The following is a 25,205-nucleotide window of genomic DNA, read 5'->3' as shown; positions in this document are numbered from 1 at the left end:
ATAGGGAACTCTATCATCTTCCTCGCGTTATCCCGGCATTTTGCCGCGGCTCATGGGAGCCTGGGGTCCGCTTGGCAACTAATCCCAAGAATTGGCGTAGGCACTAGTTTTTAAGAAAGCGACTGCCATCTGACCTTCCAACCCAGACGGGAAAAACTAGGCCTTGTTGGGATTAGTCCGGTTTCCTCACGATGTATTCCTTCACCGAAAAGCGACTGGTAAATATCAAATGATATTTCGTACATAAGTTCCGAAAAACTCATTGGTTCGAGCCGTGGTTTGAAGTGTTTGAACCCGCGACCTCCGGATTGCAAGTCGCACGCTTTTACCGCTAGGGCACCAGCGCATAGGGATTATAGGGAACTCTATATATACACTAAATTTTATCGAAATTAAGGAAAAAACCGGCCAAGCGCGAGTCGGACTCGCGCACGAAGGGTTCCGTACCATTACGCAAAATAATCACGTTTGTTGTATGGGAGCCCCACTTAAATATTTATTTTATTGTTTTTAGTATTTGTTGTTATAGCGGCAACAGAAATACATTATATGTGAAAAACCACGTTTCATGAGATACAAGCCTGGTGACAGACAGACGGATAGCGGAGTCTTAGTAATAGGGTTCCGTTTTTACCCTTTGGGTATATACGGAAACCTAAAAACTACAACAGAATAAAAGTCCGCCCTTATAGCAAAGTAAATAGAAGTAAATTTAATTCGGTTCGGAAAAAATATTAAACGCCAAAGAAAACGAGCGCTATCCTATTATCGTAGCCCCAGGTGCCAATTAAAGCTATTATTAGCGTTAATTAGCGCCCGTCGAGTTTGCTTGTCCTCTTTGTTTGTGTTCAATGCAAGTATTTGATGTAAATTAACATTGCTAACGAACACTACTCTTTAGATTTTTCTGAGACTGCTAGGGGAGTTTTAGATCTAGCATAGAGTAACTTATACTAGAGCGGTACTGTCATAGTAAATTTTGTAACCCCAGTCATGCCCTCCCATCCCGAAGGCGTTATAATTATTTTCAAATCGATATCAATAGATGGCGCCAACTGTCACGATCGACCATTACGAAATTTTTATCCTACAGATTAAGACTTAATTAATGGTATTTAAAGTGTCATTAATTCAAAACATTATAAATTAAATACAAACATCAATAAAAGCACGAATTCAATGCATTATTTTAGAAAGTTATAAATCACAACTATATGGCGACCGTCTTCGACGTAAACACACATAAGTAACAGCACGCGACAGTTTTTGGGCTTTCCAAATAATATTGAATATTGTCACTAGATGGAGCCGACCTGCGCACTGAGAAACGCGGGTCGAGATTTTGTTTGAGTGTGCGTGCGGCGACCATAGATACAAGTCGCGCACACATACAAACCGCGCGCGGTGCGTTGTATCACGTTGCATGAAGATAACATACTTTGCCCTGAGGGCCTACCGCGAACCACGTTCGACGTGTTGCCTCCCCGTCACACTTACATACGAATTTACAAGTGCGACAGAGAGGCAATACGTCGAACGTGCTTCGCGGTAGGCCCTCTTTTTATGTTCATCAAAACGGGACGAGTGTGTGCGTTCCGTTTCATCCATCTAGCCTGCGTTTTGTTTCTCGTTTTCTCTTTTTTAAGGTGTGATGTTATGTTTGATTTCAAAGAATTACGTATAAGTTATAAATTACGAAAATTATCACAAAATGTAAAAAAGGGACCGGTGAATACATATAATCTAAATGGGTGTTTTAAAGTAGGCCTGATGTTAAAATACAAATTAAAAACGCAAAGCGCAATGTCTTTCACAACTGCATTATCAAAACGCAAGAATACTTTGTAAACAGAATCCAAGTTTTTGGAGTTTTCACTTCGCTTGGTTTCCGAGTCAAACGCGCACCTTAGGTACCTTTTTATTTACTAATTTCCTGCAACCAATAATTGCAATCGACGACCTGGCATTCAAACGGACTTTTGACGGACATTCCACATACGCGACTGGCAATTAATAGGACTCCGACAATTACTGCAGCACTCACGACGACCTGGCTTGGATTTGGACTCGAAAATCTGCTACGATTTGATACGCCGTACCGTACGCTTTCGAAAACAGAAGTAATGCAGAAAAATGCCGCCCACGTGTTCGTATTACCAATGCAAGGCCATGACCGGTCAGAAGTCGATGTTCCGCTTCCCAACTGGCGACAGTGCTCGATTGCAAACTTGGATTGACAACTGTGGTAAGTCTTTACTACTTTCTTAAAGCTTTCTTACATTAAACTTTCCTCTAACCAATTCAATAATTGATTTAAGACGAAAGTGGAGGACCCGCGCGAAATCGCCTTTTTATACAAACGGTCCTCATTTTCCTCTCTGGATATTAACATTATTGAGAATATTTTGACACAATTTTTTGTATATAAACCACAGCTATGTTAGATTTTTTTGGAATTTTTAATTATTATAAGAGTTAAAAGCTTTTAAAAATTTGTATGAAATCTGTTTTCGCTCCTAATTTTCAAAATAGTCAAACATAGGGGCATAGCTATGGTTAATATACATATGTACATCCAATTATGTAAAAATATTTTCCATAATGTCAATATCCAGAGAGGAAAATGGGGATTAACATAGTATGGAGATACGGCCATCCCCTTTTCTCTTAAAAAGTGTTTGCAGTTTAGGTATGTTGTATTGACAATGTACATATTTGTCTATTGATATAAAATATACCTAAACAGATTTTGTTTCAATAAATTATATTTTTTTGTGTAACAGGTATGTTACATATTACAGAGATACAGTGACAAATAATGTTATTGTCACAGATCATACAATCCTAGTGTATCGTTGTGTTCCAATCCATTGCATTTTGAAATTTTAGTTTTGTCTTTTGTCTTGGAAAGTATTAATTATGGGCAGTTAAACTTTAAGTATGAAACATAATTCAACATGGATAGATGTTTAGGAAATCAAGTTTTCCAAATACCCACCTACATCATTTTACAAGCATCTAATTTAGCCTTAAAAACAATGGAAATTATGTACATTTGGCATCTAATTCTAACTATTGGCATAGGCACTAGTTTTAATGAAAGTGATTTCCCGCTGATTTTCCAATCCCGCTGATTCTCATAATATTGTCACAGATCACATAAATATTGTCCTTCAACGAAGAGCTAGTTAGTTACATAACTTATAAAAAACTCATTGGTACAAGCCGGGGGTTGAACCTGCAACCTCCGGATGGAAAATTGCATGCTCTTAGCGCTAGGCTACCAGCGGTTATTTATATGGAAATAATATTAGTTGATATTTTGTATATTATATGTAAAGTATGTAGCCATATTTTAGTTGGTTTATATTGATATTTACATATACCAGTGAAAAGTTCTTGTTCTTATAATTTAATAATTGTTTGCTGACACAATGTTTGCCTTGCATAAGTAGTAGTAAATACCTTTTTGCATTAAATCCTCTTTAATACAAGCTTTTAGTTTCACCTGTCTTGTTGCTGCCTGTGTAGTGTAGACACAGACAGACGTCTGGTGGACGTCTGTATTCAAGTATTGCAAGTTAGGCTTAGGGCCAGGCCCACTTCCCGGTTTCCAATGAAGCTGAAAATTTGCATACATATGTAAGAAGGGTGACAATGCAATATTGTGGTACCATCGAGCTGATCTGATGATGGAGACAGGAGGTGGCCATTGGAACTCTGAGATAAAACAACGCCACCTAATTGTGTTTGGGTTTGGGCTTTCCACAGGCAACGCAAGAGAAGTACTTACAGTCAGCAATAAAAGTTTGTATCAAAAATGAAATTTTTGACAAAAAACTAAAAATAGAGTTTAAATGAATATAATTTTCAGGTAACATTATGACCATTGCCCACTTGTCTCGAGATGCTCTTCGACACAAATATATCTGCATTGATCATTTTGAAAAGCGGTTCATTCAACAGGAAGATGGTAAACATAAAAGATTGAATAAGTTAGCCGTACCTGTCCATTACAAAGGAGATCAATCGACAGAGAACTTCCCAGATTCACCAGTTGCATCAACATCAGAAGGTATGTGATTACCTATAATTAATTAGATCGTGCATGTCGTTACCTATACCTATCGTATGTATATATTCAGTGTCTTTGTTGGTGATGTGAAAAAAGATGCCCGTTTGCGAACTTCGGTGTTCGGATGCTGGTTAAAATGCTGCAAATGGTGTTAAAGCTATGAACATCGGCATGATTGATATTTAGTCTATACAGGGTGACCTTAGCCATTCGACAGACCCTGAAATCCCACGTAGGGTTACTTCTCAGGAATGCTCTATAACTTCCAAAACTTGTTCATAGATGGCAGCACCAGTCTCTCTCGCTACAACGTAAATCCGTAAGGAGTTCGTTTAGGAGGTGCAAGCGCGCACTGCTTTCCCTTAGAGCAGGTTAAAGACGCCTAGTCTTACTAAGATGGCATATAGTCGAGAAATTCGGACGGGCACCGCCGTGGCGGGGTGGCCTAGGGGTTCATGGCGTTAGCCGCGATAGCTAAAGACGCCGGTTCGAATCCGGCCTTCACCACTGGAGGGCTTCGTCACTTTTTCTTAAATATATGACATCTATTACAGTTCTTAATTTATATATAGTAGTGTGACTACTTAAAAAAACACAAAATCAAAATATTTAATAAAATTATTTGATTTGTTCCCAAAACTTGTTAATGCTCTATAACGTTAACATTTTTTTAATTAGAACAAAAATAAAAAAAAAAAATGTTCAAACAAAAGTTATTTCCAATAATCGACAACAAAAATAAACATACTGTATTATATTAATCATTGGCAGTGCTGTTGCCAATTTGTTCGAAAATGTGCGGCAATGATGACATTTGTCAAAAGTCAGAATCGTATTAGTGTCATAAATAAAAAAGATAATCACAAAGGTCGAAGAAGGTTTCATACTATTTATTACCTCAGGAGCTACTAACACATACAGGCTGCTCCAAAGTAAAAAATCGTAATTTGTTAATTTCTTCGTAACTGCTACACCGGTTGTTATGATACCTACTTTGTATACTGGTTCTAAATACCCTAATGCATATGTATATTTCGGCTGTGTCCAATGGCTAGGGACACCCTGTATAAATCAATTTGACTCGAAGCACCAAAAAAAACAGGAGAAATTTGTGTTTGTTTAGAAACCTATTATATCGTGTATGGTATTAAATGAAAGGGCATTCTAAGCCGGTTCTAAAAATATGTCTCATTACATTTTAGTCACGTGTTTTAAATAAAAATAAAAATAATTTTCAATACCTACCAAGTCCTCCTCCTCCCAGATACGATACGATACTGCAGATACGATATGGCAGATTTTTTTTTGTATAATATACTACAAATCATACGTGATACCCTCATATCTAACCCCAAGAACGCAATTTTGAAAATAATTTCATTGATTTTTTTATTTATTTTCAAAATTACAAAGTAACACAGTTCTACTTCAGTACCTATTTTACGAGACTTTCCATAAGCAGGGGGGATGTCACTGCGCAGTTTAGGTATATTTGGCCGGCGCACCGCCCGGGCAGGTGTATGGCAGTGGGATGCCGCTCGGCTCGCACGATAGTCGTGTCACGTGCTCAACTGGCGCTCGCGCAAAGTTGAAAAATTTGAAAATAGGCAATAGCTTCGAAACCTAAATCGCAATCTAATCTGTATAAAAGATAATGTTCTGTTTACGGATGTCTGAATAAACGGAAGAACAAGGAAGCAGAAAAAATCATTTTTTTTAAATTCCTGACTATATTGACCGACATAGTTTCAAAGGAATAAGTACTTATGTGGCATACCTACTTCCGTGAGAATCAGACATACTATCCCCGGCTAAAAATTTTATGTTTACAGAATCAACGTTTGTAATTCCTACATATTTATCTTAAAAATAATAAATCAGTAGGTATAGGTACAAAAACTTGTCAAGTGACAACCCCGTGCCGACACTCGCAGCTCGGTCATAAAACTGCGGCGCGCAAAGAAGATTCACGGTTCGTGCGCGGTTATAAGTTTCAATTTTGCTTGCAGGCGGCGAGTGTAGGTATAATTTTATACCTACATTAGGCGGCGAGTGTAGGTATAATTTTATACCTAAATCTGGCTTTTGTGAAGGAGTGAATTTTCTGTACGGTAGTACTATTAGTTATTCTGTGCCAAAAGTCTCGTTCCCTATTACTAAGACTTCGCTGTCTGTCTGTCTGTCCGTCTGTCTGTCACCAGGCTGTATCTCATGAACCGTGATAGTTAGACAGTTGAAATTTTTACAGATGATGTATTCTGTTGCCGCTATAACAACAAATACTAAAAAGTACGGAACCCTCGGTGAGCGAGTCCGACTCGCACTTGTCCGGTTTTTTAAAAGTAGGTAGGGATATTTTTTTGACATACCAGTTTAAAAAAAAAGTTATGAAATTATTTTCAAAATTACTTTCTTGGATATTAGGTATTATTTGAGATACATTTTACAAAAAAATTATTCAACGCTATCGTATCTGAAGGAGCCCAAACTTGGTATGTTTTGAAAATTATCGTCACTGCAATGTAATGATGTAATATATTTTTAGAACCGGCTCAAGATGCCCTTTTATTGAATACTACACACGTTACGATAGGACTCTACTCCTGTTTTTTTTTTCTGGAGCTTCGGGTCAAATTTATTTATATGGACTAAAGATCAATCTTGCCGATTTTCATAACTTTAACACAATTTGCAGCGTTTTGGGGAGGCCTTTGCCCAGCAGTGGGACACTAAATTACGCTAATAAAAAAAAACCGGCCAAGTTCGAGTCGAACTCGCGCTCCAAGGGTCCCGTACATTACACAATTTAAACAATGAATTTTTAAAGTGAAATGTCTTTAAAAAACCCGTAGGGGTCGGATCAAAAACTAAGTAATTAAGTCCGACTCACGCTTGACTGCACATGTATAATAGGTTTTCCTATGCGCGTGTAAAGATCTATTTTGTGTATTTTTTATCAACATTTTTGACCCAGTTGTTTCGGAGATAAAGGGGAGGGAATGGTCGTTTCTTGAATAACTTCTAAACTGTTTATCTTAAAATTATAAAGAAATATATTTCAGATTCTCACAATGAGCTCTTCCATTTGGTATGTAACACGATATAGTTTGAAAACTTTTTATTTTTATTTTCTCATTTACCCCCCAAAAGCCACCGTGTTTAAAATGTATTTGTTTACGTTTCATGCCCGTCTTTGGGTCATAAACTTCCATATGTATACCAAATTTCAACTTAATTGGTCCTGTAGTTTCGGAGAAAATAGGCTGTAACAGACGGACAGACAGACGCACGAGTGATCCTATAAGGGTTCCGTTTTTTCCGTTAGAGGTACGGAACCCTAAAAAATAGTAGGTATATTATTATAAAGCAGTTCGTTACAATATTATGTACCTATTTTTTTTCTAGGCCAAGGACCGACAGAATTAAAAGTATTAACACCAAAAAAGTTTACCCTGGTGTTAAAAATCAAGAAAAAAATGAGGAGGAAGGCGATTTATATGACACAGAAATATTTACGACACCGAAATAACGCAAGCGACTAGCCGATAGCGACACACCGAATTGTAAAAGATTAAAAACTTTTATTGAAGATACCAAAGAAAGAAAGAATGAAGCATAGGCGATTGCAGAAAAAAATTCAGAATAAGAAATTAATAAATTTAAGCGCTAAATCTATTCCTAATCATTCGACACCCTTCCTGTGGAAGGGTGCATGTGAGAGTTCTCGTCCGCATTTCTGCTTTGGAGACTGTCGCGCCTCACCGTGTAGGGCGATCATCCGTTGTCGTGTCTTGGCTATGGACAGCTGTGCGTCTGTGAAGCGAGGCCCAGTTCCTGACTATGCCACTGTCCCACCTACCCGCTACTACGCTCAGGAGGCTATGAGTGTGGCGGCTGACGCAGACTTTGTAGAGCGTCGCGGCGCAGCGCTTGTGTGGCGTCGCATGGAAACCGTCCAGCCGTCCACGTGCGCGTGCGCAAACATGCCAGACGTTCAGGGTGCTGCCGCGGCAGCCGCAACAGCACCCTGAATGCGTCATTATATTGAACCTGCAATGTATTCAGTGAGCGAGCGAGCCTATAACACAAATAAGGTAATCAAATGCTTATAAGGGATTTGAGGCATTAAATGACAGGTTGTCTTCTCCACGGTTATCTTTAGCTATCAAAAATAAACATATCCTCCTTAACTTCTTGTTGTTGTTTTTATTTAACTCTATGTTTTAGCAATTTACTTATAGGAATACAATTTGTGTTTATCTTTAAGAAATAGAATCACACAGAACCTGATATTATCATGTTTTGCTTTTTTAGGGTTCCGTACCCAAAGGGTAAAAACGAGACCCTATTACTAAGACTCCTCTGTCCGTCTGTCTGTCACCATGCTGCATCTCATCAACCGTGATAGCTAGGCAGTTGAAATTTTCACAGATGATGTATTTCTGTTGCCGCTATAACAACAAATACTAAAAAGTACGAAGCCCTCGGTGGGCGAGTCCGACTCGCACTTGTCCGGTTTTTTAAAAGTAGGTAGGGATATTTTTTTTGACATACCAGTTCTGAAGGCTCTATATATATTTAAGAAACATATGGGACAGTTGTATTTTATTTATCTACTGAGCAAAGTGGCAAAGCATTTGATGCAAATTTTGAGTTGTTTCCTCATGTTGGCTAACTGGCACCGTGCGAAGATTATGGTGGGGGTAAGTAAAACGATCGCAGCGCATAAGGTGGTAAAAATTGGCAACTAACGGACGTTAGCGTCTTTAACATTTCATACAAGTTATACTTATGGGTCGAAATGAAACTTTAATTTACGATTACTCCTGAGATATTCATTTTAATTGTATCTTGTAAGGGACCATTGTAATCTGTATGAAATGCTTAATAAAACTAACGTATTTAATTTGATAATTATTAATACTGTATCCGTGTAAATAGCTTTGCAAATACCACATACTATGAAATCTGTTTCTGTTTGTAGAAGATAAGAATGGGTATACTTAGTAAGTTATCCTTAAAAGATAGACATATATCATCGCGTGCCATCGCGGACTTTTTAGTAGATAAACCAATGAAAGCTGACTGCATTAGCAAATATCTTCATATTTCAACCAATTTACACAAAACCTTAACAAACTATACGCCATAACCACCCTTAACTTTCCTCGAGAATCACCCTACTTTTTCATAGGTGAAAACCGCATAAAGGCTCCGTCACACACGCGCGTTTTGCGGGCGGAGCGTGAGCGGAGCGCAATGAAAGCGCTCCCGTCGCGCCGGCGTCCGCTTCGTCCGCAAAACGCGCGTGTGTGACGGAGCCTTTATAGTACATTTCGATGCTAGTGCGGAAAGTATGTCATTACGAGTACCGAGATATCTTGCCAAGAGCCGTAGGCGAGTGGCAAGACTCGGGACGAGTGAAGAATGACATTTCCGCACGTGTATCGAACGACGTTTTTTAATACAGTTGCGATAAAATGTGACGTTTTCAACTAAAAGGTACCACATTGTCGGTTGCCGATAAGGTTGATTTCAAATTGAAGCTTTATGGGAAGAACCAACGTTATTGACAACCGACAATAACTACCCTTTTGGTTGAAAGTGCAAATAAGAAAAACAACAAGTAAGGAATGAAAACAATATCGCATGTTGCCTTTGGAAACAGTAAGAAAAAACGCTTCTTCTTTGACAGGCGTTTCGGCAGCTATTCCTACCTCTACCTTCCAGAGCTATTCCGTTCCATACAGACAACTTATAAAGAACGGATTTTCAATTATCAATATTAAAAAATAAACGTGTTATAATGATAAAGAGGTAAGTAATGAAATATGTATATTTTTCGTATTCTTACATTAACAGTAGGTTTTTATGTTGGTTACGACGTAGGAAACTAATATTAACACTCATCAATAAGTAGTCATGAATTAAAACAAGTATTAATTTCAAAAATTGGAAAAGTAAAAAGCGAAGCGAATACCAACTTTCCGCACGCTAAACAGCTACGTAAAGTAGCACTTTTTGAGCAACTGCATTAAAAAATATATTATAGGGGTACGAGCTTAATAGACTGCGATCGGCATAAACTTCTAATGTCAACTCATGGTAGCCGCACTGAATAAGCCACAAAACACGCTTAGGTAGTAGTCCATAAAATCCATAAATCCTAAAAAAAAGTTTTCTGCGTTTCATTTTTTAATGCAATCTTAGAGTTAAAACCACGCAAAGCAACACCCGTTCGTCCAGTCGCCCAGCGAGAGCGAGAGCGGCAAGTGCGGCGAGGCCCGAGGCTAGCACAATATTCTATGGCGCGAGTCACGCTAATTGACTCTCGCGTGTCTACTGCACAAATTAAGACGATGAAACGATGGGTAGGTACTAGGTAGTAGGTACCGACATCGACCGATAATTGGGGCATTTTCTATGAAAAGGGACCTTATTGTCGATGGCGCTTACGCCGCACAGCGTCGCGCGGCATTGCATTTATATCGGAGCATCGTTAATAATGGCGTAAGCGCCATCGACAATAAGGTCCCTTTTTATAGAAAATACCACAATTGTAATAGTAGCGAGCGGCCGACTCACTTTATGCACAGACTATGCTCAGTTTGTTGTGTAAACTTCATGCTCGAATGACATTCACGTCATACGTACGCTCGTCTAACAAAAATTTATACCTAATTCAATTTAAAATGCCATATTGTGCAGTCTTAAGCTGCAGAAATCACAGCGGTTTAAAAAAATCTTTCACGTGGAGGTATTTCCTATCACCGGTGGTTATTTCTTTCAATATAATCCGATAAATACGAAAAATCTGTTTATTTTGCATTATTTACGAATGTAAGTAAAACTATATTTTATTTGTTTGAACTTAGAGTTCATAATCCTTTGTCACTATTCTTTACGTTTATCTGGAATATTCGCTATCCTAAATGTCAAATAACTTCGCTACTTAAATGCTGCGCAATGTCGATATTTATATCGATAAAGTTAAAGCTTACTGTTACGATATTTCAAGTTTGATGTTTGGTTAGTAGGTAATAAATTATTATTTGGGATAATCAATGTCTATAAGTAAATATGGCAGCTCTGGTCATCAAGCACTAAGTTAAGTCGGGGTCATTTCATGGCAACCTTTCAAACCTTTGTATTCCTTTATATACATTTATTTGTTCTTGTTTTTTACACCCATCATATTTTCATCGTTAATATAATTAGACTAGGTACTTAATGTACTTATGCGTACAATGCATGCAACGTGCCATGAATAAACGATTTATATTTTCCATTTCTTTATTATTAAATGTTTTAGATTTCCAAAAGATGCCGATATTAAAAATAAATGGATTAATTCTCCTGGGCAAGAAAATTAGTTTCCCCAAAAATAAAGCACCATTTGCTCGCAGCATTTCTTAGAGAAAGATTTCTGGGGATAAAATTGACATACATCTGATCTCATCTAGCGTCCACACGCCTAAAACTTAATTATTAATTTAGTAATTATTAGTGACATTCGGGCTCACTAAATTAATAAAAAGTGTATCTTACCACGCAAACTAGCGTCAAATATTGAAATTTTGCAGCGCCCCTTCCTGATTTGATAGGCATGGGATCGACGATCCAGTTTAATGTTTGCTTACACACCATACAATTAATTTGACAATTGAATTAGGTTGTCCCGTCTAGATTGCGCTTAAATGCTGCTACAAATTATTAAAGACGAATACTGACATAGGTAATTGCAGATTTGTGATTGCAAAATAACAACAATACCGAGTTAATAGACTTTAAAGAACTATGATTTTATCTATTTAACCTTAAGATATATTTAATGTTTCCATTAACAACCTAGTTGGTCAATAAATAAGAAACAAATTTTTAGTTAGATATTTGTTGTACTGTACTACATATTATTTTTCATACAATCACGATTATCACTACCTATATTATAATCATAAATAAAATATAATCTAAATGTTATAAAACATACGGTAATGAAATATCAATTCCTAACCGAACACACAAATATCGATAAAACACTCGGATTACACTGTCCCCTCCCTACATCGAATGAAAGAAGTTCCCAACGGTTAGCTACTCGCAGGCGTGTAGAGATCTCGAAAACACCAGTGTAACGTGACCGTGAGATCCGTAACAAACCATGCGTAATTAGATCTTACTTATACTGGTTTCTTTAGCCCTTTTCTCGCCTATAATAAGTAAGTGATTTTAAAATATTTAAAAAAATAGCGCCATCTGGTGTTCAGTAGTTGTATTAGGTGAACGATGAGCGAGCTTTTGTGAGATGAATGAGATAATTAAAGAGTCGTATGTCTTATAACTTTGACATTATATCTTAGACCGTCGCTCGTGTAGCCTACAGTTGATAACCGTTCGAGAAATGTCAACCGGTAATAACCTATTGGTATGGAAAGTTGCTACGAATCAAAGCAATTGTGTAAGTGTGTAACGTATTTTAACGTGGCTATGAATGTGTGAGTTTAGCGACACTGGTTTTTATACTAAAAGCAGTCATTTCGCATCCACTAGTTTATTAATTAGTGTTTGTAACGAAACTTTGACGCCTTACTAAAGTACCTAATCAAACTTCAAAATCATGCAAATAAATTTTAATTTTGTCGCTGATATCTGAAACGCCATCTAGTAATAATTTACCTTAAAAGTGAATGTGACGTATTGGTTTATTGCGTGGAAGCTACAACAGATGTCGCAAGAGAGGTGTTTCAACGCATGTTAGTCGTAAGAGTTGTATTAGCTCCGTGCGCCATCTAGTTCGTTACTGTGAACTAAAAAATAGCCTACAAGTATATGCTACTTAGGACGGTGCGCTTTTTTACTATGGGATTGGGTATCTGTACTAGTATAGTATTATATAATCTGTGCCCCAGTAAATTCACTGCCATCTGTCGACACACTTTAAAACTAAAAATGAAGATTTATAAAAATACGATAAAATGTATTTAAATATGGATAAATGTTTTTTATTTATTTGCATTAATTATTTTTATGATTTTGACCCATGTTCTTTCACTGATATGCGTTAAAATTGTTAAATAACAAACGAAACCGTCAACGCCATCTATACGACAGTAGGCCAAAGCTAGTAGCGTCCTCTGAACGAGAATCAAATTTTCTTGATTTTCGAGGCACGTTTTTTCCTTAGACTGTATCCATCTATTACGGAGTTATATCTATCTTTGTATCTAGGTACACAGTCAAGCTATGGAATAGGTATCTACTCGTATTAACCGACCAGGAATAAGCTAGCCTTTTGAAAAACATTAAAAAAGCAGCGTTCGTAAGTCACATTGGTGTGAGGCTCCAAAAAACCTTCATGACTTTCCGTTTTGAAGTCCTCGTGACCCCGCACAGCCACTCTTGTCAAAACCGTGTTAAAATACTTAGGTAGACAACCCTGCCTAAGGCCGGTGGTTTCAGACTAGCGATAGATCAAATGCAGGGGAAAGTAACGCGCGTGTAAGCGCGTAAAAACCAAATGTAGGGAAAAGTAACGCGCGTGTAAGCGCGTAAAAACCAAATGTAGGGAAATGTGACGAGCGTGTAAGCTCGTAACGCCGAAACGACCGTATATTACGCGCAGAAAAATACGATAGTCTGAAACTGTCCGAAGAGCCTTCTGAAAGCAACATGGGTCTGTACGAAGGACGTTTAATAATGGACGTCCTATAATAATGATAACCTGAGATTTTTATTAATAGTTCCTAAAATCTTTGTCACTGGGAAAATTACTGCTTTCAAATCGAAAGATCGAGTGCTTTCTGTATTTGATCGAAAGATCAGTGCTGGAAGTCGACAGCAATATGCTGAGATGAGGCCATTTCGTGACACTTTATTCTTCCTATGTTCTTTTTATGTATGTCTATTGTCTGTGTGTTTACGAATAAAAAACATTATTTTGTATTCTATTCTATTCGAACTTACCTTTGATGGGTGGTAGTTTCTTCAATTCCTGGTTATGATTGTGTACAATCAGCTGCAGAGAAGTGCATGGCCACTTTATGAACTAATTCTATTCACGTGTCCAGGATGCACTTTTGCCGCTCGCTGTACATTCAACAGACTTTCGCGGTCCTTCGGCGAACATAAGCACTACGGTTATAGCTTTGATGGGTCGTAGCTTGACCAGCTCCAGGTTATGCTTGTGTACGTTGAACCGGTTTAAGAAGTGCTGCCTGGGTTGCCCGTTTCCCGTTTCATCCTGGAGGTCTAGGTCCGTTCGCGGACTTTGGTACAATAGCTACCGTTAGTGCCTGACCTGATGATGGATAAATACACTAACCTTTGATGGGTGGTAGTTTCACCAGCTCCTGGTTATGATTGTGTATGTTGAACCGGCTGGAGCCGTGCCGCCTGGGCTGCCCGTTCCATCCTGGTGGCCTTGGTCCATCGGCAGACTTTGGTACGATGGCAGCCGGCGGTGGCGGGCCGGATGCTATGGACGACGGCTTTTCTGGACGACCCTGTGGGCAAAGATGGGGAGATCGGTCAGATGATTCAGAAAACAATACATTTTAGAGATATGCTTAAAATGGCTATCAAACGTAATATAAAATAAATGCAATAAATTGAAGAGATATGATCAAGCAGTAAGCAGTCCCTAAGACCGACCCGTAAGATGGACAATAATTACGTTTAGTCACGCGATTGCACGCGAAGACATGTAAAACTAAGCACGACCTGGCTTCTGTTTCACTATGCTGACAATTGCCACCTGATAATGACAATTCACCACACATCCCTGGACAAATGTTGACGCAAGGTAAGGTGTACCTTACCAAGGTAAGGTGTTCCTGTAGGAAATCGTCATTTTCAGGTGACGAGTATCAAGTTGGTGAAATGGTTTTTTACAAAACTCGAGCTGTTCCAGGTACTTCTTTTGCCACATCACAAATTAAACAGCCAAATATCTCTGGCCAAATTGGGCTCAATTGACACACTTTACTTGATCCACAAACAATATCGATCGGCAATAAAGGAACAATGGAGGCCATCAAAGATGGTCGCCAGGATATCAATAAAGCGGTAGTTTACGATATGAGACGCAATAAAACGGCATGTTCACGAAGGGTTGCCAACCGTATTATATCATTTTTTATGAGATAAATAAGAACTGTTTATGGTAAATATACCCGCTGTTTCTCTGATATTTCATGGGCATTTGTAATTTTTTTAACGATTTTATAAAGACACCCTTTTTCAATATTGTCTGTTTCGTCTGATGTGTCTGTAGCTACTGCGCAAACCTTGTCTAATTCTTGCAGTTTATTTAGAAAGTGTAAACATTAAAAAATACTATGCCTTGTGGAACTATTTTAGTTCTTTTGGAAAAGTCAGGATTTGATGTATTTACTAATAGAGGCTTCTTAGTTTGTATGAACAAGATGATTAGGCTTATAGACATGAAAACAATCTAGAAGTCGCACAGGTCGCGCTCCATGTATGAAGTCGCGGGCGAGAACGCAAGTCATGCTAGCCGGTCTGATGAACACAGGACCAATAGCCATTTTAATGATAATGATAAGTAGGTACGTAGACCATCGACATTCATTAAGCCTTTATGGGCTTTATGATACAATAAGATCTTTATCTTGTAGAGGCAGCCCTACGTATTTAGGTCAATAGATGTGGGATTCAATGTCAATGTTGCCGCGGTGACCGGAACGGACGATAAGCAGATTGAGTCGAGAGACAGGTCTTATATTTAGACCGGCTGGAACATTGCGATGCGTGGGCTAGGAGATCATTTGCACGTATGTACCAGCATTTAATGTACGCCTCCTCGAAGACTGTTAACAATGTTGTTCATCTTTTTTAGAACGTCGATACTAACGCGTAGATATAAAAAACCGGCCAAGTGCGAGTCGGACTCGCGCACGAAGGGTTCCGTACCATTACGCAAAAAACGGCAAAAAATCACGTTTGTTGTATGGGAGCCCCACTGAAATATCTATTTTATTCTGTTTTTTTTTTTTTTTTGCGGCAAGAGAAATACATCATCTGTGAAAATTTCAACTGTCTGGCTATCACGGTTCATGAGATACAGCCTGGTGACAGTCGGACAGACAGACAGACATACATACGGACGGACAGCGGAGTCTTAGTAATATGGTCCCGTTTTTACCCTTTGGGTACGGAACCCTAAAAAGTACTAAGAGTTTAAAAAATTACTGCCGGTGCAGTGCTATCTGACCCACATTCAGTTTCCTCGCGATTTATTCCATGAATGAGAAGAAAGTCATAAGTGCGAAAAGATATTTAAAACACAAGTTTCAAGATCGCACGACCTCCAGTGTGGTAGCTGCATGCGTAACCATTTGGCTAGAACTGCTCAATACTTATCTACTGACCTTACTTTGCACAGCTTCCAGATGTGACTGGGTTTCATATGTAGACATAGACATAGATTATTATTAGAGATTATTTTTGTAAGTAGCGTCATTGGTAAATGCAAAGATAGATATAACTTACGGAGTTATATCTATCTTTGGTAAATGTGTTGGTTGGCAATTGGCTATGTGCGAAGTACGTGGTGGGGGAAATAAAAACGATGACAACGCACGGGGTGAGAAAAATATTCATATATTAAATCTTCATATATTTGACAGCTGTAAACTGTCTATAACTAATGTTTCCCATGCCCGTCAGGGCGGCGCAACAGTCATACACAGACCGAATAGGTTCTTAATTTTTCCGAGCCGTAATTGTGTATAAGTGAGAAAGAGAACACGTCATGCGTTGTGGAGGGACGAGTTGATTCGTGAGGTCACAGTGAGAACTCTGTACGTAGCATATATAATAGTATATATGTATTTCGTGGTAGTTTACTATTTTTCTGGGTGACCTGTATAGAAATGTAATTAAAAAGTCCATTGAGTGCTCTGTTTAGGACGCTATATTATTTTACCTCTCTATAACCTTGCCTCATGCATCGTATCGCTTCTCGCATTTCGCTTATTATGAATGAAAACATAAAGATTTTTTCTTGCCGCGTCATATAATTTGCATGAAATTACAACATTCTATTGAGATTGACGAGCTTTATAACTGATTAATTTTAAAAAAGATTCTGATTTGAATATGCGAAAGCAGGGAAATATTTTTATCCAGGTCTTTAAATAAAACAGGTATAGGCGTGAGAGAATACGTGAATTAGATTCCATAAAACTCGTTTTTATTACGGTACACTTTTGAAAGGATTTAAATTCACAAAACGTTTATTTTTGTTGGTTTTATTAAGCCATTCTATTAGCAACATTTGTTTAAACATCCTTTTCAATAAAATGTGTTTATTACTCTCGTCGAACAATCTTTAGACATTTCAGGTTTTAGGTACCGAAAGCCTAAGGAAAATATGAGCAAAGGAAAAATTTATAAATTGGTAAAGATGACCGATTCAAGGGGCTCATAAATTATACCCTCATAAATTATATGGAGAGAAAAGGGTTTCTTTGCAGAACCAGAATATAATTAAAATAAAGACTATCATAGCCAACTTACCTATCCCTTTACATATAACGACCTCCTAGCTTAGTCGGTACTCGGTAGTGACCCTGCCTACTAAGCTAGAGTCCCAGGAGGAGTTCGTATTCGGGTAAGGGCCTTTATTTGTGTGCTAATATCGTATGCGTTGATCTTTATGAGTTATGAATGTTTTCCATGCAGGTATTTCTTTATTTATGTAAATATGTAGGTATATCGTTGCCTAGTACCTACCCATAGTACAAGCTTTGTTAAGTTTGGGGTTAGGTCGTCGTATAAGATTGTCCCGAAAATATATATCGGAGCATAATTTAGGTTTCATACCGCGGACATATATATTCCAACATTTTCAACCAAAATTTGTTTAAGCAAAGTTATTATCAACCAGAGATGGGCAAAATGTAATCGACTAACGATTAACGATTAAGATTACGAGAATTAATTGCGACTGACGATTGAAAACGACTATTGATCAATCTTAGTTGTATAGAGTGCAATTAATTTAGTTGCAACTAAATTAGTTGCCGATTGATTTCGGACAACTAAATTTTGTAATCGACTAATTAGTTAGACTATTTTCTCGCGACTAATGTTAGAAGCAAATTGAATAGAATACCTCGGTATGGCTATGTTGACAGACTGATTAGGACATCTTAACGGATGTTTAAAAATAAAATAGTCATGTATTACTTACGATATTTTCACCGTTTCTAAGGAGTGAGATCTGTTCTCACTATTATTTTGCTACTAAAGTAGTGCATCTCTCTGAAATTGGATTAAATTTCTCTTATCTAAGGGTAAATAAGAACTGGGTACTTTGTGCATTAGTAAAATAACACTTAAAAAAACACAATTATATAAATCAAACTTTGTATATTAAATATAAAAGCAACCATGATATGTATTTAGTTAAACTAAAGTTAAACTATAATTTTAGCTCAATCGGATGAAGATATCTGCTTCAAAATAAGTCGCAAAATTCCACCCAAACTAACATAGTTACAACATACGAGTACCTCCGTATGTTACATACATACGTACTTGTAGTTACATATTGCAAGATAAAAAATGCAAAAACGGGCGACTACGTAGTTTTAATATAGATTTAATCGTGAAATTTAGTCGATTGAAACTAAAACTAATTTAGTTGTTAGTCGAACATTCTCACAACTAATTTAATCGCAACTAAATTAATCGCGATTAAAAAATGACGATTGATATTTTTAATCGATTGATTAGTTAACTAAAATATTAATCGATTAATGCCCATCTCTGTTATCAACAACCTCGATTATCGAATAAACGGCTTGTGTCGTAGAAAAGAGCTAGTGTCTAGATTCGTGATAGCAAAGCCAATCGATATCCTATATTGATCTGATTGCGCGCTTATCTATTATAGATAAGCTATCGGCGTGAATGGGCTAAACATAACAATACCGTTATTTATCTATTTTCAAACATCGTTATTTATAAACGTCATATTGAAATTTGTCACTAATGATGACATTGCCACACTTTGTCACTACAAATACCATGCCAAGTTAGCTAGGCCCGCCTCTAGCGCTTTTCATCTCACAATAGTTAAACACTTCGTCGCAAAGCAACCATAAAAGAAAACCTTAGGTGTAATAAGCCACTTAAATTTGCTAATTTATTCGGCACATCAGGCACATGCTTATGAAACGGAAGCAGAGGAATTACCGAAAGAATATTCCGACCAAATCGATACGTTAGAAGCTATAAAAAGGCTTACATTTGTAAATTAATTCCGCATTTTTTCGTTCCTACACCTACTTGTAAATCAATAACTGTCGACGTTCAGTGAAGCGTGTGCAATAAATATATCGAGTTGATATGATACCAATATCAAAGATAGATATAACTCCGTAATAGGTGGATACAGTCTAAGGAAAAAACGTGCCTCGAAAATCAAGAAAATTTGATTCTTGTTCAGAGGGCGCTACTAGCTTTGGCCGACTGTCGTATAGATGGCGTTGACGGTTTCGTTTGTTATTTAACAATTTTAACGCATATCAATGAAAGAACATGGGTCAAAATCATAAAAATAATTAATGCAAATAAAAAAAATCATTTATCCACATTTAAATACATTTTATCGTATTTTTATAAATCTTAATTTTTAGTTTTAAAGTGTGTCGACAGATGGCAGTGAATTTACTGGGGTTACAAAATTTACTATGACAGTACCGCTCTAGTATAAGTTACTCTATAGTCTATGCCAATATAAACTCGCATAATATTATATATGCTGTGGAATGTTTGGAGTAGATGTCAGGTATGCTTCGGTAAGTTCAATAGATTTTACATGACCGAGACTGTTTAATCTGATACTAATAATAAATAAATACTTCCACGGCTTGCAGTTGTGGCGAGGCTGCACAAACAATCAAACATAATAGAGGATTGCCCCATAACGCGCTATGCCAATGGCCCTCCAGAAGACCTGATCGTCTTTAGCGACGAGGCCATCGAGTGGCTGATTGGACTAAATTTGTATTTATAACTGTTTTCCTAAGTCATACGATTAAATAAAATAAATACATACTTAGACTTGGCTCACGAGATAACCGCTAAATATGTGGGATGTTGATTCAACTATCATTGTCCCGATAGTCGTTTCAGCGAACGGGCTCATAGCGAAGAGTCGACCAACACCTTGAGAGACTCTCGCTAGGTGGTTGGATCAAGGGTCAGATGCAGAAGGCGATGAGCTTGGACACGGCGCGGATAGTCCGACGGTTCCTCTCTCTACGGCCCTGACCACCGGCAATTTGGACCCTACCCCACTGCTGGCGGCACTCTAGGTTAGGTCTTTTATAATGTGTTTATATGTTTTTTTGTATTGTTTTTGTACGTGTTTTTGTATTTTACTTTTATATTCATGTTATAAAATCCTATCCTAAGAAATATTACAAATAAAGAAATAAATACTTACATTAAATAACATCCTTAAACTTAGGAACAAACAAGTATTTCTCTGACAGAAAATTTAAGAGCCGTTTGAGAAACTTTTTATTGGATAACCCACTGTATTCCATAAAGGAGTTTTATGAAATCACTAATTAGATTTATTTAAATAGTACTTTGCTGACATCGGAATTGTAAGGTTTATTGTAATTTACTTATTTGTTAGTTTAATGGTGACCTTAATTTCTGTGACATAAGTGCTCAATTTTGTTTATTTATTTTATAGAGTTAATAACGACCCATTCCTGGCGAATTTATTTTCTAGATAATTGTTTAATTTATTGAATGTTTTTTAATCTATTATGTACGAAATATTTAACGAAACTGCTGACATACTATTGTAATTTAATAATTTTGAATGTAATTTTAATTGTCTCTGTTATTTTTCATATTCAATTATTCGTAATGTAAAAAACCGACAATCACAATATAGATTCCTAAGAATCTACCATGTGTAATTTTAAGTGCAATTGTATATTGTGAGATAAATAAATCATATCATATCATATCATATTCATGATGAACACAAAGTTAATTATTATTTATTATTATTATTTATTAAATGCCCTAAAATTTAGGGGCTAAATGGATATACAACAATACGGTAATCCAGTCTTATTTCAGGTGTAATATTCAGACCGGTAGTTTTTCTTTTGTAAAGTTATTTGATATTTCTTATTTATTAGGGCTATTGGATTAATTATATATAATCTAAACAGCCATATTCTTCAATGGCTTTAATGACATTATCTAACTCGACTTGACATTTGTATGCAGGGGTGCTAAGCTAATAGTTTTGATGACTGTACAAATTATACATTGCGGGAAGCCTATGAGCATTACATTTACAGTACCTACATAGTTCGTCGTTTATTAAAGTTGATTCCTTCCGGGAAAACGGTACCTAAGTCAAGAAATCCAATCGATTGACCCGACGTTATTGAAAAGATTGTTTACTGGCGCAAACGTAAATATTCAACCAATCAAATAAACATTATCAACAATTCAATATCCAATGTCAAGGCTACGATATTATAACCGGCGGATCAACGCCACCGAATCGAATTGTACAGTCGCCATCAGATATATCGGAGCGGCCTCGGTAGTCAAAAATATCTAGCGACTGTAGGTACTCACGTAGAAGAGAACCAGAGGGCCTAATACGGTGAAAATCGCATTTCTCAATGTCTTAGCAGTTTGTAAAACATGAATTGCGTAACAAAAAAGCCACTATTTAATTAACATTACAATGCCTTGTGAATATTCTTAAGTAATATACGAATCTTAATGATATAGAGATAAGGCCGATATCTATAATAATGTGTATGTCGTCACGCCTCCACATCTGCGGTAACGTCGATACATTAGAATATAATAAATAGAATTTGGTGTCTACTCTGGGAAGGTCGTTATTAAACTAGAGTGACACGTGTATGGTGTACATTTTAACGATGTTAATAAACATTATCACATACGAGTATACCTAAACAGATTTCAGTAGTTAAGTCGATAACATTTGTAACTGTCCTAAAATCTTAACTGTTTTATCGGCTGTTACATTTGTTTTTGACCGATCAGGTTCTTTCGTATGTCCGTATGTTTACCTACGGGTCGCTTTTTTCAACCGATTCTCGTGAAATTTGGTGAGCAGGTTCGATAAAAAAATTTGTCGATTCAGGTTCTAAATTTTTTTCAAAATGGCATTGCCATGGGGGTTTGCGAGGTCTACAGTCGCCTAAAACCTAAACCAAAGTTGTTGTTGCTCTTGTCCTATGGCACCCCAGAGGTGCAAAGGGCCTTCACAAGCTCGCGCCACGCCTTCCTCTTCTTCTCTCTTCAGCGACCCTTTTAGCCTCGCTCTAGCTCAACCCGACCGCTCGTAGCTCACTCATGATCATGACGGACCGCTGCCAATAGTGTACCGGGCGCCCGTGGCTACGGCTTCCGTCCGGCCGTTTCTAACCGAAAGCGATGGTGGTGGTACACCTAAGTAGTTGCTTTAAAATGTATTTATCTACTTATTTCTTTGTGGGTCTTAGTCAATAAACAAAGTTTTTATTTATTTTAAAAGTTTCAAAACCCTTCGTTCCGATCCCGTAAAACTAAGGATGTAGGATGAGGAGATAGGGTGCATTCCATGAAATAAAACGGATCCATCGATTTAATTTCAAATAGTATCACACGCAAACTTAGACAATAATCTTATACCTTTAAACGAGCAAATGTTGGATATCTATATATTTTGGGGATCTCGAAAACGGCTCTAACGATTTCGATGAAATTTGCTATATGGGGGTTTTCGGGGGCGAAAAATCGGTCTAGTAGGTAGGCAACTCTAGGAAAACGAGCATTTTTCAGTTTTTATATGTTTTCCGAGCAAAGCTCGGTCTCCCAGATATTATTAAATAATACCTATATGGCGATGGGTTTACTTACCGCAACACCATTAACTAAATAATGCTGAACCTTATATCTTTGGAATAAGGTTTATTGTCAGTTAGAAATACGGGTGATACATCTTGGTATGCATAGAGCATCCATTAATAAAGATAACGCATCAGAAAACACTCCACCAATCGCCACGATCAATTACAAAGATTTATTTCAATAGTCTGAATAGTCTAATGGCATATCGCACCTCGGAACAATGACGTCATCGTACTGTGCTTAGTATTTCCACAGTATATGCATATGAAAACTCATTCGATTGTATACTTTGTTCATATACAATAAGGTACATATTTGAATAAGTCTTTAGAGGCACTTACGATAGATGAGCGCGTTAAATTGGTTTTGTGTCAGTGCCCGGAACGGTATTGTATACGTCATTGTTCTAATACCTAATTGTGTGAAACATATATAACGTTGAATATAGATAGACCTGAGGTTTCGTTATCTGCCTCTCTATCACTTGCGTGATTTTCAATTTTCGCGGTACTCTCTTACAAAAAAAAGTTTGCATCCGGTCATCTTTTTATTCATTAATTTTATAATTAAATACACGATTTTAAAGAAGATAAGACCCAAAAACGTAATTGGTCGCGTGGATGGCTCAAATCTACGTATGAGTGATGTTTCTGAGTTAGTCGCAGAAATTAATTTTTCGAATGTCATAAGTACATTAAATTGATGAACGGATAACATATCTTTTGTCGTCAGTCCATCAATCTGAAGGACGGTCAACACAAACAGATAAGTTATTTGGACCAGTCGCCAATCTGTTAACCTATTTATCAACTTCAGCTCTACTCGTACCTTTTTCGATCATTGCAGCTAGCTCAAAATGCGTTGGAATAAGAATAAAATACTCGTGGTGGCGCATCAAACGGATTCTGAATAGTTCCGCAACGAAATCAAATCTGCTGCAGCACTTTGCAGATATGTGATCCCACCGTCTCGAACTAAAATGTCAAATGTCACTTTGAGATTCGTATTAGGTGTACAGTGTACATTGTATATAGGTACACGCTACAGACCTAGTATGTACTTACAGACCTCATAATTAAAGTCTATATTATGAAATTTTGAAACATTTACGTCACATAAAATAAGTACCACCACCACCTTGTACGGATCTGTAGAGTTGGACCAAGCTAACTTTGCATGCCATTTGCAATGACAAAGTGTGGCATTGTAATCATTAATGTCAAATTTCTATGAACCCCTCACTTTGTTATATTCAAGACGGTGCAAAGTTAGCTTAGACGAACTCTAATAGAGATAGATTTAATAAATCAATATTATAGGACATATTACACAAATTGACTAGGCTCAAGAAGGCTTTAAATAAAACCTTTATTGAGGAAGATGGTTTTTTTTATGATATAGGAGGCAAACGAACAGACGGATCACCTGATGGTAAGCGATTACCGCCGCCCATGGACACCCCCGCAACACCAGAGGGATTGTAAGTGCGTTGCCGGCCTTTAAGATGGGAGTACGCTCTTTTAAATAACTATTGGCATTTCCTAATTTGAATAGTTTAAGGTTTACTCTCTACCATCAGGTTCAAAATGCTATCGCCAGGCGTGTCTCCGCGATTTCGTCGCGTCGCTATAAGCATAGAATAAAGAAAGAGGGCAGTAGGCTATCTCCGGCCCAATCCGCGATATAATTGCCTACCGTACTTGCCTGTCTCAGGGTTGTCACTTTTAGCTAAATTTTAATTCAGTGCTTAGAAATTGGCAAGGGCCGGGAAGTAGTATTTTTTTACTTGTGTTGTATTATTTTAAACTAGCTTCTGCCCGCGACTTCGTCCGCGTGGAGCTCGTTTATATCATACCTGCATACAAACTACCACCCCCCTTTTCACACCCGTAAAGGATGATTCCTGCGATAAAAACTATCCTATGTCCTTCCCCGGGTCTCAAACTATCTCTATACGAAATTTCATCCAAATCCGTTAAGCGGTTTAAGCGCGAAGAGGTAACAGACAGACAGACAGGCACACTTTCGCATTTACAATATTAGTATGGATTACGATTTATAACAGTAAGTAGGTACTTAGTTACTATACCTATCTACAATACTGAGAAATAAGTTCTCCTGCGATTATCACACATTTTTCATTTATTTAGCGGTGCCGAAAAGCCGTGACGCGCGAACCTTGTGCGGTGTTAGC

At 37.4% G+C, this 25,205-nt stretch overlaps 3 protein-coding genes across 4 annotated transcripts in view; 1 reads left to right on the top strand and 2 right to left on the bottom strand.

Annotated features, from left to right (window-relative positions):
- LOC134748361 (ATP-dependent Clp protease proteolytic subunit) overlaps positions 1 to 25,205 on the bottom strand; it is a 249,647-nt gene that overhangs the window by 12,797 nt on the left and 211,645 nt on the right. The gene's annotated exons all lie outside the window — the stretch shown is intronic.
- LOC134748346 (serine/threonine-protein phosphatase 2A 56 kDa regulatory subunit delta isoform-like) overlaps positions 1 to 25,205 on the bottom strand; it is an 83,436-nt gene that overhangs the window by 43,207 nt on the left and 15,024 nt on the right. The window contains exon 3 of one of the 2 annotated variants that reach the window (XM_063683121.1): positions 14,397 to 14,577. In XM_063683121.1, coding sequence (XP_063539191.1) covers positions 14,397 to 14,577 — 181 coding nt within the window. Of the gene's footprint in view, positions 1 to 14,038; positions 14,053 to 14,396; positions 14,578 to 25,205 lie in introns of those variants that run through there. The other variant, XM_063683122.1, reaches the window with a different exon arrangement.
- On the top strand, positions 1,779 to 8,255 carry LOC134748365 (uncharacterized). The gene is made up of 3 exons (XM_063683150.1): positions 1,779 to 2,245; positions 3,875 to 4,075; positions 7,481 to 8,255. The coding sequence occupies exons 1-3, from the start codon at positions 2,134 to 2,136 to the stop codon at positions 7,615 to 7,617; spliced, it is 450 nt and encodes a 149-aa protein (XP_063539220.1). The 5' UTR covers positions 1,779 to 2,133; the 3' UTR covers positions 7,618 to 8,255.

This window comes from Cydia strobilella, chromosome 16 (genome assembly GCF_947568885.1).
Source record: "Cydia strobilella chromosome 16, ilCydStro3.1, whole genome shotgun sequence".
In the NCBI taxonomy this organism is placed as follows: Eukaryota; Metazoa; Arthropoda; class Insecta; order Lepidoptera; family Tortricidae; genus Cydia; species Cydia strobilella.
This window is presented reverse-complemented; position numbering and strand designations above follow the sequence as displayed.

Excerpts from the sequence above, each read along its gene's own strand:
- LOC134748365 (XM_063683150.1), top strand. The coding sequence starts at position 2,134 with ATGCCGCCCACGTGTTCGTATTACCAATGCAAGGCCATGACCGGTCAG. Across the intron at positions 2,246-3,874 it reads AACTTGGATTGACAACTGTG|GTAACATTATGACCATTGCC; the intron begins GTAAGTCTTTAC and ends TATAATTTTCAG. Across the intron at positions 4,076-7,480 it reads AGTTGCATCAACATCAGAAG|GCCAAGGACCGACAGAATTA; the intron begins GTATGTGATTAC and ends TTTTTTTTCTAG.